Source organism: Cydia amplana, chromosome 2 (genome assembly GCF_948474715.1).
Source record: "Cydia amplana chromosome 2, ilCydAmpl1.1, whole genome shotgun sequence".
NCBI lineage: Eukaryota > Metazoa > Arthropoda > Insecta > Lepidoptera > Tortricidae > Cydia > Cydia amplana.
Genome location: NC_086070.1, coordinates 9947626 through 9960887, shown reverse-complemented (window position 1 = coordinate 9960887; position 13262 = coordinate 9947626). Strand labels below are relative to the sequence as shown.

The window sequence follows — 13262 nt, the reverse complement described above, 5'->3', positions numbered from 1 at the left end:
TCACTCCATAGCCGGAGCGTTATTATATATTACCTTATTTCTGAAACTGAATGATAAGAAAGTTTCATTTAACGTTATTGAATAAATGAATTATGTAATAAAAACTTTGATACATCCAGCATTCGCTTTTTAGCCGTGTCACATTGTCTGCAATCTGTGCGTTCAAGCCAAAATCAATTTTTTGACTTAACCTCGACTAGAACAATTTCGCTTCTTTCAGATAGCAAATTACATTTTCATGTGGCGCCACGATATGTTGCTGGAATAAGCACATTTTACAGAAATACGTGAACGACCGCCGCGTCGGGAGCTTTTCACTTCTTCAATCGATACTTTATCGAGATCCCATCAAATTATATATATCTACGCTACGTGTTTAGCGTTTAGCTTTACGCTTTGCTTGCGTAGCGATACAGCAACTATTAATGAACTCTGTTTTTTTTTTATACCACGAAGACAGCAAACAGGGGTTCCTGATGCTAAGCGGCCACCCCAGCCTTTGGGCGCTTGCAACTTTAGTGGAATTACATGCGCGTTTCCGAAATCTTCTCTCACTCTCACTTAGTGTATTAACCTTGAGCGAGGCGGCTATGCGTGCCCGGGATCGCAGATATCATGTTTTTTAATTATTATTTTTTTAAAGAAAAAAAATAGTATATAAAAGTAGATCAGAAATAAAATTACGCGTTTTCAGTTAGAAGCACTTTTCGTACTTTTAACTAAAATTTGAGAGACACTATGATTATCACGCTATCCATAGTGATTTATTTAGAATTCGTAGCAGCTAGTAATTGAATCCGCCTCCGCCACATGGCGCCGAAGAAAATATACGTCATTTATTGTTAGTAACTCATAATCTCAACCCTAGCCTTACGGATAGGATGCGTTTACGCAGTAACTAAGCACTTTTATGTCATACATATTAAGATAGTATTCGACCTTAACTTTCAACGCCGTATCGGTTGGTACTTTAAAATTACCCCACTTTGGCACTTTAAAATGATTACTATTGTTATATTGTTTAATGCACTAGCAGCTGAAAGCTGCTGCGCTGCGTAAGTGTGTGTGTGTGAATTGTAGCTTGATTAGTGCTAACGGTGTTAAAAGTTACCTTTGATCTGTTTCCCATTGTCGTCCCTAAACACAATGTTGCGCCCTCCCGTCCGCTTCCACGATATGGTCGGCTCCGGCACCCCGGTGGCCGTGCAGCGCAGCTCCACCGCGCCGCCCTCTAGCGCGCTCGCCTCGGAGCCGCCGTCGTTGGTGATGTCCGGGGGAATCACCACAGACAAGTGACCCATCTAAAACAACCAATTGAAAAAGCCGTTTAAGCTTTAAATACATGCTGCGTATTAAAATATGCCCACCAAATGGTGGGCCCGATAACAATAGCCGATATAAAACAAGTGACCCGTTACCCTTTTACGTTCTCAATTTTTAGTTTGGATTTCTTCAATTAGGTGAAATGCGATTGAAATTGACCACAAGTGACAAGTAAGTAGTACTTTTTAAGTAGTTGTTTATGTTTCTAAGCCGGAGCTAGTTAAGCATTTCATTAGGACAAACACCACTGCAAATGTTTTTTTTAAGAATCCCTTTTCTAAGCGTGACAAACGTAACCTTGCTAATGATCCTATGCTGTAACACAAGTATTTGTTCACAGAAAAATACGAAAGCAATTTTTTTTAAGTTTTTTTTTTTCACTTATTAAGTTATTAGGTATATAAAGCTCACCAAACGGCTTCTACGAATTGGATCCGGCCTCTACGTATTGGATCTATATGGACGCAAGCCTATCAAGACTGGGATTTATAGGCCCGTGAAATCCTAAATTAACACTAATAAATCTATACTTGCAAAAACTTGAACGCTGTAACTATAACCGGCCACCATCAGCAGCATTTTTATCAAAACGTAAATCAGACGAGTTACAAAGTCGTGATCTCCCGCTACCTTCATAATACCCAATATAACGTTGATAATGTAAGTAATACCGGGAGTCGGGCTCACCTGACTGACCCGAGTCCCGACCCTGTTTACGGGACTGTATTGCCGCACGTTGTTTTCTGCTCCTTCCCACATTATTAGGGGTGGTAGGGTAACGCTTTACTGCGGTTGTGTTCTTTTATTTTATTCAGTCTCGCATTATAGAAAAAACATGGTTTCGTCATTTGACTTATAATATTTTACACACATTTTAGATACCAGTGCACGAGTTTGTAGTCAGCAACGATATTGTCTTCGTCTACCTATAATACTATTTTAATATCAGCTTTTAGCTTGCAGGACTTGCAGGGGATAGTTTTCTGTTTTTTTTTAATGAGCCTGTTGTGTAACCAGTCACAATATTGTCTTCGATGATCGCGATAGTTACTCATAAAAGTCATGAAATAAAGCTATTTGTAACGTATTATAGCGCGTACAATGAATTTAATATACATCGCGACATTACGTTTGGGGTCAACGGGAGACTAAGGAAAAAAAATCACCTGTGCCAAAATTACAATGTGCATAAATATAGGTATATTTTTATTTATTATGTGACTGTGTGTGTATAGTATCACATCGGTCAAATATCGAGTCCAGCGTCAAATTGAGCTAACCAAATTTAATCAAAATATTAAATCAAAACATTCCAAAGCAAGTCCCGAGTATTTAAAAAAATATGTATCTTTGTAGAAATGCAGCGCGGAAATTCAGGCGCTGGCCAAAGTTCACCAAAGCAAATTGTTACAAATTGTAACCATAACTTGGCTTCCACTCAATTAGATACCGGCTGCAAAATACTATAAAGGCATGTAACCAAGCGTATTAGAAGTCGAATGCGACTCGAATACAATATTAATTGAGAACATTAACGAGATAGTTGCGCAGCAATGCGGACAAAGGAAAACATCGTTACAGCGCGCCCGCGGGAAACAACTAACTTACCATTTAATGTGGCCCCGGGTTAACTGAACCAGAATCGCCTCTAAAACCTGTTTTCTCTATGATAATGATATTGTCTAGGCCATATAGGTAAAAACAGAACAAAGCGTGTCTCGTACAGAGAACATTTAGTTTAAATATTAACGCAATATACCTACCCATAACAACTTATTACAGCGAGCAATACCAACATTTCCACGAGTAGGCAATCTTTCTTTCATATTAATTCAGATTCAGATTCAGAGTTTTATTTGCTTAAACATGGTATATACAGGTCTTAAATACTAATACAATAGAGCTACATGTTTGGTCATAGAGACATGCAAATATTGTGTGATGTCATGTGTGTCGCATGCATCATAATAGCGGATTAATAGCGGATTAGATAATCTTTAAGGCTTCATCTATATGCATGTACCTACACTGTATACGAAAATGGTAGGTAGTTATTTTTTCCAATAGGTACGTGGCAGGAATCCTATAGTTTATAAGACGGTTGTCCCTCCGGCTAATAATGTACGGGCAGGGGTCCGTGAATGTTGCATGAAGACATATTGTTCACATTCCAGGGTGCGCGGCGGAGTGACTTTGACAAAATTCCAGGGGCGCGCGGAGCGACAGGCCGGCCCAAGTATTTGTTAGGCCCCAGGTAAACTCGCCACTTGATTTTTACAATGATTATTATACCGTGCCGATGTAAACTTAAACACAGCGGCAAACAAATTTGCTTATTTAATAGGTAGGTACGTATTGTTGTCTTACTCGTATTATGTCATGTTAACCAATAATTGCATAATCAATAACCATCTTACATTTTATGTTAATCGCTGCATAAATTGCAGTATTTAGAGTGGAACAATAAAACTGTTTTTATTTTGTTCAACGTCAATCAGTGATCTATACTTACCTACTTTCAGCGGTTCCATTTTTCCAAAAGTTCAAACTCTGCGCCGCCTGAAGATGCCGATTTAGAATGTTGAAATTTCGCATGAAAACCTCTGAAAGTAAGTCATCATCGATTGACGACACCGGAATGAACAAAAAATGTTTTTTTTTTACTCCACCTTAATATGCATAAACCATTGCTTACCACAAATAATGTCTGTATTAGTTCAAACATATCTTGCTTAAGAGCCCCTGGTCCAATTTTTGAAGTACAAATATTTTATTGGTATCAGTTATATTAACATCTAAAACGAGGAAGGTCCAAAAAATTCGATAAGTACGCATCATCAGAACTACTTTGATAAAAGTCCAGCCGAGCGCATGTATAAATAAATAAGATAAATATTTTCTGCCCGGCACATGACGTGACGTCGAGAATATTGCTTCCGCATTATTTGAAATAGCCAGCCAGTTCCACAGATTTAATAGAACAATAAATGGTTTATTATAATATTTATAATATAAAATAATTAATGTATGGTATTTAGTATTTACTGTGAAATGGAGTATCGATACAAACTTCACTGGTTTAACGGTAAGTACCTTCTTTTGTAATTTAGTTCAGATATCTTTACACAAGTTTACTTCTTAGCTGTCAAGTACCTGTTGCTGAAGCTGTTTATAAAGTTTTTGTGTCCTGATTGATTCGTTTTAATACAGTGCTACATGATATGTAGAAATTACTTAAATAAAATGTAACTAAAGGCGAAACGTATTGGCAACAACAGTTTACTTGTCACATGTTTAATCGCATTTATGCCAGTTATTTTTAAACATGAATGATCTTTATTTTAAAATATTTCTTTGTTAAAGTAGTTATTTTTCTATGAGGAGAAATAGTAAGCATTAATAAAAATTAATAAAAAAAAACGTTGTCAAACTCGGAAGATAACGAACGTGTATTAAAGGCAATTGGTCAAAATTTCAAGTTGGCGGAATGAAAATTTCAGTTAAGCGGCAAAACTAGTTGGATACTGTATGGATTTTTGCATCATTGTGTTGACTGTTACAGCTCAGTGATGCTTTATAATTATAATGAATAGGTACATTTCTGGATTTTCTTGTCGGTCTGTACAACAATGATATAGCTGGTCAAACCAATTTGTCAGTCAGCAAGAACCAGGAAAACTATACTCATCCTTTTCTTTTGGGTGCTAGTATTAGTGTAAGACAAAGATAGTATGATTCTCTCTGTCTATGTTTGAAATGAGACAGTCCTTTAACAAACTATGAGTCAATATTCAAGTAAGGCCCTATGTTGAGTTTCTATTAGGTTGCAGAAGAATTAAAAACTGTCACATAAAAATACATATATTTGATAAGATAATTCATACCTACTTCCTTATTTTTAAATTTCCTTAGTGTGTAAATTATTCTTATACAGGCTGCTCGATGTCACATGAATTTTGCATCCGTTTGCACACTGCGAACCGCAAGGACATGAGATTTACATCCAAACAGCGGAGCACGCTAGCGTCATAGCAGATATGATAACAAAGTAAGTACTTTCATATAAGTGCAAAGGATTTTGATGTAGCACAATATTACATGCCACAGAATAAGTATATTCCTAATCAGTAATCAGCTGTAAGACGTGATTTTACATGGAATAAAAAATATTGTGTTCCTTTTTGTATTTTTAAGAGCCTGGCTACATGTTCACAGCGACACGTCGCCGCAGAAATTCACGGCACCACAGAAATCCACGGCGTCGCACGCCGCGTCGTGGAGATTCACGGCACTGCGCCGTGGAAATTCACGTCGTGTCACGACGCTACAACACCGTTTTCGGTGCCATGCTGCGTCATAAATGAATGAAGATGGTAGTGTTGAGTCGCTCACTCGTGAGGCACCTCATTTGTACCACTCATTTTGTTAATTTGTCGCAGTACTTCGTACCGCAAAAATGTCTTACTTCACTCCTCTATTCATTTTACTCATTTACTCGCGCGCATCACATTAATCTGAGGTGGTAAGTTAGTCACTTCTATATAATAACTAGCGACCCGCCCCGGCTTCGCACGGGGTAACAAATTATACATAAACCTTCCATAAAAAAATTGTCGCTGTTGGAATTAATGGAATAGTCGATGCTGAAAATATGCTAGTACCTCACCTCATTTGAAGTAAGACATTGTAACACCTCATTTTAGAAAATGAGGTACTCATACAAACTCATTTTAAATTGATGTCCTACCAATCACTAGAAGATGGTATATAAAAATTATGAGTATTTTCAAATGTCTCTATCATGTTTTGAAAGCATTTAAGCAAACTATCATTTCGTATAACTAAAAAACACATATTTAGATAAAAGATAAGGTAAGAAACCATAACAAATTTTGTATATTACTTAATAAATTTAATAATTTCGATATAAGTGTGACCATAATTGTTACAAAAACAAACAGAATTTAATTTCATAATGAACATTCATTTTGGTACTTATAATTCTTATAAAACTCAACAGCTTTTATATAAAATATAACTATCTAACTAAAAATAATCTTTGCATCAATAATTTCAATAGGTATACATATTATATATAGAGATTACTAATATACAAGCAAAATATATTATTTATGACGCAGCCTGGCGCCTTTAATTCCCACGGTGCTGTGGATCTCGAATAACCGGCCCGTGGCAAAGTGGATTTCGGCGGCGCCGTAAGTTTTTGCGACGCCGCCAGTTTCACGATGACGACGCCATGTCATGGACAGTATGTGGCCGGGCCTTAAGTTCTATTGCCAGAATTAGGATTTGTAGGTACTTATACACTTTGAGACTCGTTGAATGCACCATGAAAAACTGTACAGACTTTTTTGTCAAAAAAATGTATCCAACTGACAGATTTATATATGTATTATCTATCAATCTTTATAAAAATGTCCAACCGATTTTTGTATCGTTAATATTCCATTCACGGCTCCGGTGTCAGGTTTGATTAAAGTAAGTAATCACGGAGCGTTTGCAAGTCACGTTTCACGTTTCTTTTCCTCGTCACGCCGCGCGCCTCGGTCGGCCGTATGCCGCGTAGGCATCAACAGGTAAGCGAATCATTTGTTATCCTACTTATCCAACAAAAATATTTCACTTGAGTTAGGTCAACATAATAGACGCAGGGAACTTAACAAGATGGAAGGCAACTCGGACATGCAAAAACGCTTGCCTATTTGTCTGTTTATTTCATATCAATCCATCTTCCAACTTTGTCCATTCTGTGCTAACGAAAAAAGATTCTGAATTATAAAACTTTAAGATACTCGTAATGGTTTCATGAAACATATTTGTTGCCTTATAACTGTTTTACGTAATATGATAATTATGGTTTGATAAACATGAATACAATTTTAATGCAGAGATAAACCAATCATTCCCAAAAATACACATAGATTGTGGAATTTTTACCGTGCTCAGTATACCTAGTGTTAATGCACACAAAAATGTTTACTAGACATACTTATATATGTACATAGGCAACACTGAAAGTTCTTAGAAAAGGCCATAACAAAAAGAGGCATATACCTATAGGTAATAGTTTCTGAAAGTATAACTTATTTTTTTTGTCATTTGTATTTCAGCATGGTTGGCAATTTGATGTCCGGATTGTATGTTAAATTGTCGAGCGTTATGCATATTATGATTTTCATTGTAGGACAACGACAGGGATAAAAAGAGGCTTTTATAATGAAGTCTAGTTATCATACGATACGACTGTTTACACTTTGAATTGAAAATTTTAATTTAATCGCTTTTCATTCAATAGCGACGTTAAAAGTGTACCTACATCAAAGTTGTGCATTTTACGTTGTGAAAAACAACGTAAAATGACAGTAACAATTTCTAGGGTCAAAATTGTAGTAAGTACCTGAAATACAACTGACAACCGAATAACGGGATCGATGGGGCATTCCAATCAGCAAAAGACAGGTAGTTACGGTAGGTATTTTATATTTTAACTTGGCGGGTTTTCTATAGCGTTGGTAACAGTTCACAAAAAAGGCGACACAGTTCGCGAAGTGTCGACCCACGAAGAGTATAAAGAAGCAAGCACCACGAGTTTTTAAAAGTTCCCGAAGGAAAAGGCACAGAGCCACTGACACGTCGCTTAAAAACCGTATCGCTTTTCGAAATCGAATCCGTCAAATATAGATAAATAAAACTTGAAATTAAATATTCTATGAAACACAAACGCTTGCGCGATGTATCTCAACGCCAGTGCCATCTAGCGAACGGTTTACATATTAATGTGTAATACATGCCATACAACTATGAAGATGAAGACTATGAAGATGAAGAAGCCACTTAGAGATTCTCTAAGTGGCCGTTTCTAAGAACTTTCAGTGTATGTCATGTCTGTCGTAGATAAAACGCTACTGCTTGCCGGCGTTAGTCGATTTGCAAACGATGTTATGTAGGTACATATGACGCCGCATTACTCACCAAAGCGCTGGGGCCGTTTTTCCTGGTAATGACGATTCGTTTCCGAAACACGATGCGTCTAATTACTTATTTTCAGGCTTGCAGTCCAGCTCGTTCCCGACCGTCAGAAAGATAAATGATTGAAACATAAAGTTTTATTTAATACTAATTGACCTCATTTACATGTATTAGGTTACCTATCTTACCTTAACTACAAATACTTACCTACTTAATTTCAACATGCCGTTAAGAGAAACCCTGATTTTTCATCCTATTCATTTCTTGGTAATATTTTGTTAAACGAAGTGAATGTGTATTAATTTCTTACTCTACATGACGTTTAAGTTTCAAGCTTGCGTCGCCATATTAAACGTCAATTTTCATAATTCAGCGATTGACATGATTTGATTGCTTTGTCTCAGTAACACACAGAAATCTCTTTAATTTCTTTCCGTTATCATTCGATGTTCTAACACAAAATGTATTATGATAATTATGACCAACGAAACTATAAAAAAGGTAAAAGATTAGTAAATCATTGTTGATAGTTAGCTTCGATGTATTTTAATCTCTGAAGACTCTGAAGAGTGCAACTAAGTGTAAATGTCAAAAAATAACCTGATATCTAGATTACCAATTTATCAATACATAAAATGTTTGTTTTAAATAGTAACTCAATAACAATACAAGCTTAAACATAATCCTTTGAGTATAATAAATCCCGTTGGTACGGAGCTAAACCTTGCCACAATATTTAGGAAGCGGCTCTGGGTTTTAGGCGGCCGCTTTAAAGCCATGGTTTGGCTTTATGTTATTAAAGTAAAGGCCAGATATTTATGTTAGAGGTACGGTGGGCGCAGCGGGGTAACATTTTACAGCTCCGAGCTGGATTCCTTCGAGCAGTCTGACAAATTCCCCGAGCGCCCGAGTAAAGTGTTTGTTACGGCGTTAGTTGCAACATCAGGAGGCAACTATGTGTCGAAGAATGTGTTTACGGTGCCAAGAATGGAGCTCCTTAGCGAAGGGGATTCATATCGTAGGGGCTGCCTGTGAGCTACTTAGCGGAGAAATGGCTTCATTACCTATAGGTACAATTCCAATGTTTCTTAATTCTTGCCCCCAAATTAATAATGATTTCATTACTAAAATTGGACAAGTGAACGATCATCGAACATGACTCCAAACTGCAAATCCACACAACAACCACCACAATCCACCCTCGCTGAATAAATGTTGGTCAGTTGGAGGAGTTTAATTTTTTGCTCATGTTACAGGCCACACCCGGTATACTTTTTGATTAGGTTTGGCGGCCTCCTAGCCTAGTCGGTAGTGACCTGTACGGCTACCATCAGTTTGGCACTGACATAAACGCCGCCGTCGAGAACGTAATTAACTTGCTATACATCTCGCTCGTACTCGCATATTAGTGCGAAGGAGATGTATAGAAAGTATATTACGTTCTCGATAGCGTATATGTCAGTTTTGACACTGTCAGTGACTCATGGTACGGGCTCAGGTTCGAAATTCGAATACTTACTTGTGTTTATCACAAATATTTGTTCCTGAGTTATGAATATTATCTATAGTGCGTCAAGCAAATCTTGTCAGTAGCAATGTACTGCAAATTAAAGTAGGGTATTATCTTTAATAGCCTGAGCCGTGAGATTAAAGAGGCGGCTTCTTATGACCTGTTTGTTGAAAAGTTGAAGGCCTATTTGTTAGATAAGGCATTTTTTAACATTTGGAGAATTTTACTGTAAATTTAATGTTAAATGATTTGCATAATATTGACGTTTGTGATTATCTTATATGATTGTTTATTGTCCTTAATTATTATTATTTTGAACTAGTTATATTTTTAATTTAGTGTTGTTTATGTTGTATTTTTATTCTGGAAATGTGTCTATTTTAGTGTTAGTTTAGTTGTATATTTTGTGATTTTATTTTTATGTTATTGTAATTTTGACATGTGTTGTTAAGACATTAAAGTTTTTAAAATTGACATTGAAATTGAAATTGGTAACACCATGTAACACTCACAGAGCAGAATTGCTCTAAGAAAAGCAGCAATGTACATCGAACCAAAACGTGTTTATTTTTCCGCCCTTCATACGTCAGTTCGAGTGAATTATCATAACCTCAAATTTTAGTAATGTTTACCGTCAACGAGCATGATTGTACATTGTAGGCACCTTAGCTTTGCTTGAGGTCATGCATAATCTTGGTATTTAATGGTGACAGCAGAAATTTCTCTTGAAATAGAAACGATTCAGAATGTAAACAATAAGATGATGGCTGTCATTTACGATCCACATTCCACAGATAACACACCGATGACACGCGATTTTGGAATTATTCGAACACAGTGTTGCTAACCCGCGATTTTTCAAATTTGCCGCCTTTTACTACTGACAAGATTTGGTTGATCCAGTATATGTACCCATATAAGTTTTTATACATACTATATATTATATATATCGTCGTCTAGTACCTACCCTCAAGCCTTATTAATCTTACTGTGGGACTAGATCGATCTGTGTAAGTGTGTGTACGCCCTATAATATTTATTTATTCTATCCTTATTGAGTTGGTTTTCTTCTTTGGTAAAAAGTTTTTTTTTAGTTTTAAGATATTGTTAATAGCTTCTGAGTGAGATGTGATACATGAATAAAAACATATATTTAACGCAGAATCGTAAACTTTCCTAAATGATCAGTATTTATCTCTAGTCCACCTTGGTAACTATTCCTGTTACTAAATCCATCCTCCGCCCCATCGCTGACACAATCACAATCTCACGGCCCCTGAACCCCTGATCACTGAACTCCTCGACCCTGAACCTCCAACCCCTAATCGCCAATCTCCAACCCCCAACCCACACCCCTCAATTCCCAACCCACAACCCCTGAACTCCCGAACCCCGACCCCTCAACTCCTAACTCCCAACTCATGACCCCTCAACTCACACTCCCCTCCACCCCCCAGCCCCTCAAATACTGACCGCCTCAACTCCTTAAGCCACAACCTCAAACCCCTCAAACACCTCGCACGACTGGCTCACCTCTCAGTCTCGTTAGTCATCATGTGCCTTTCAAATTTGAGGAGTTCCCTCAATTCCTCCCATTCTCAGATCAAAACCAAATTAATATGGAACCACCTTGGATGATACTCGTATACGTCGTTTCAAACGAAAAAAATACTCAAATCGGACCACGAGGCTCGGAATATTCAGTGAACGTATATACGTTCACTGAATATTCCGAGCCTCGTAGAAGATTCTGTATTCGCTTGTGGCTATTGTAGTTATATAACTACAATAGCCACAAGCGAATACAGAATCTTCTCCTTCTTGGAATTAAAGTCGGTTTAAAGGCACTGGAAACAGAACATTAAGTGTGCATCACGAAATGGATCCAACTCAGCCTAATTCTAGCTGTGAAGAGCTGGTCTTCCGTAGGAATTTGTTTTGGTACTTGCGGACCTAATTTGCCCGTATTCAAATACAATACAATAGCTTCCTTCAAATGCCATTTCTGAGAAGAAAAATAAGTGTGCACCCTTATGTAGATATTATTAAAGATTAATTTTACAGCGCAATAAAGTTAATAATTCAATACTTTACCGAAGAATCCACAAAGTACTCTGTTCTATTACAGTTTTGTATTCAAAGAGGTCGTTCAAAGAATGTTAGTTATTTAAAATTTGCCGTTGTTTACAAGTCCGAGAGAAAGCGTGGAGCTGAAAAATATAGATAACTAGCTGTTGCCCGCGACTTCGTACGCGTGGATTTGTATATTGCTGGTTATAAATTCTACATTAGCTTAGAACATTATGCAGCAAAAGATAGCAGTAGGGACGGTTAATCATTTGTTAATTATTATACAACGCATGAGATTTGTCTTTCACAACCTGGCTACGAAGTTTCAAGCCCCTAACTGAATAAAATTGTTCTCGATAATCTCGATATAATCTCTCTCAACCCCCAGAAGATTTTCAAGTCCACTATTTAATAAAACCTACTACCTAACTACCTATTTACGAAGTTTGAAGTTCCTAGCTTTAAAGACAATTTGAACCCTCTACCAACTCTCAAGCCCTGTTTAAACTTTTAGGGGATGAATTTTTAAAAACGCTGAAATTACTTTTCTTGTAATATATATAATACGCCTTTATACAACGATTCAAGTCCCGCACTCCGATAAATGTTTGGGTTCCATACAAATTTTCGACCCCCTTCACCACCTTGGGGGATGAATTATCAAAAACTCTGAAATTAGTTTTCTTTTCTCTTAATAAAATACCTTTTTACGAAGCTTCAAGTTCCTAACTTTAAATAAAATTATAACCTATACAATCTTTCAACCCCTTTTTAACCCTGTTATGGGATGAATTTTTAATAACGCTGAAATAAGTTTTCTTGTGTTCTAATACTATGGCTTTATACAAAGATTTATGTCTCGCACTCTCAAAAATATTTGATCTCCATACAAACTTTCAACCCCTTTTTCACCTCCTCGGGGGATGAATTTTTAAAAACGCTGAATAGGTTTTTTTGTTTTTTAATAAAATACCTTTTTACGTTGTTTCAAGTTCCTAGCTTTAAATAAAATTTGAACCCTATACAAACTTTCAACCCCTTTTGGACCCTTATAGGGTATGAATTTTTAAAAACGCTGAAATCACTTTTCTCGTATTCTAATAATATGTCATTATACAAAGATTCAAGTCCCGTACTTACAGAAAATATTGACCTCCATACAAATTTTCAACCCCTTTTTCACCACCTTAAATGTTGAATTTTGAAAAAACGCTAACAATAGTTTTCTTCTCTTTTAATGAAATAACTTTTTACGAAGTTACAAATTTGTAGGTTAAAATAAAATATAAACCCTATACAATCTTTCAACCCCTTTTTAACCCTTTTAAGGGATGAATTTTTGAAAACGCTGAAATTACTTTTCTTGAGA

At 36.6% G+C, this 13262-nt stretch overlaps 1 protein-coding gene across 1 annotated transcript in view; it reads right to left on the bottom strand.

Moving 5' to 3' along the window:
- LOC134658321 (lachesin-like) overlaps positions 1 to 13262 on the bottom strand; it is an 83052-nt gene that overhangs the window by 13518 nt on the left and 56272 nt on the right. Inside the window, exon 5 of the mRNA XM_063513955.1 lies at positions 1112 to 1301. Coding sequence (XP_063370025.1) covers positions 1112 to 1301 — 190 coding nt within the window. The remainder of the gene's footprint in view (positions 1 to 1111; positions 1302 to 13262) is intronic.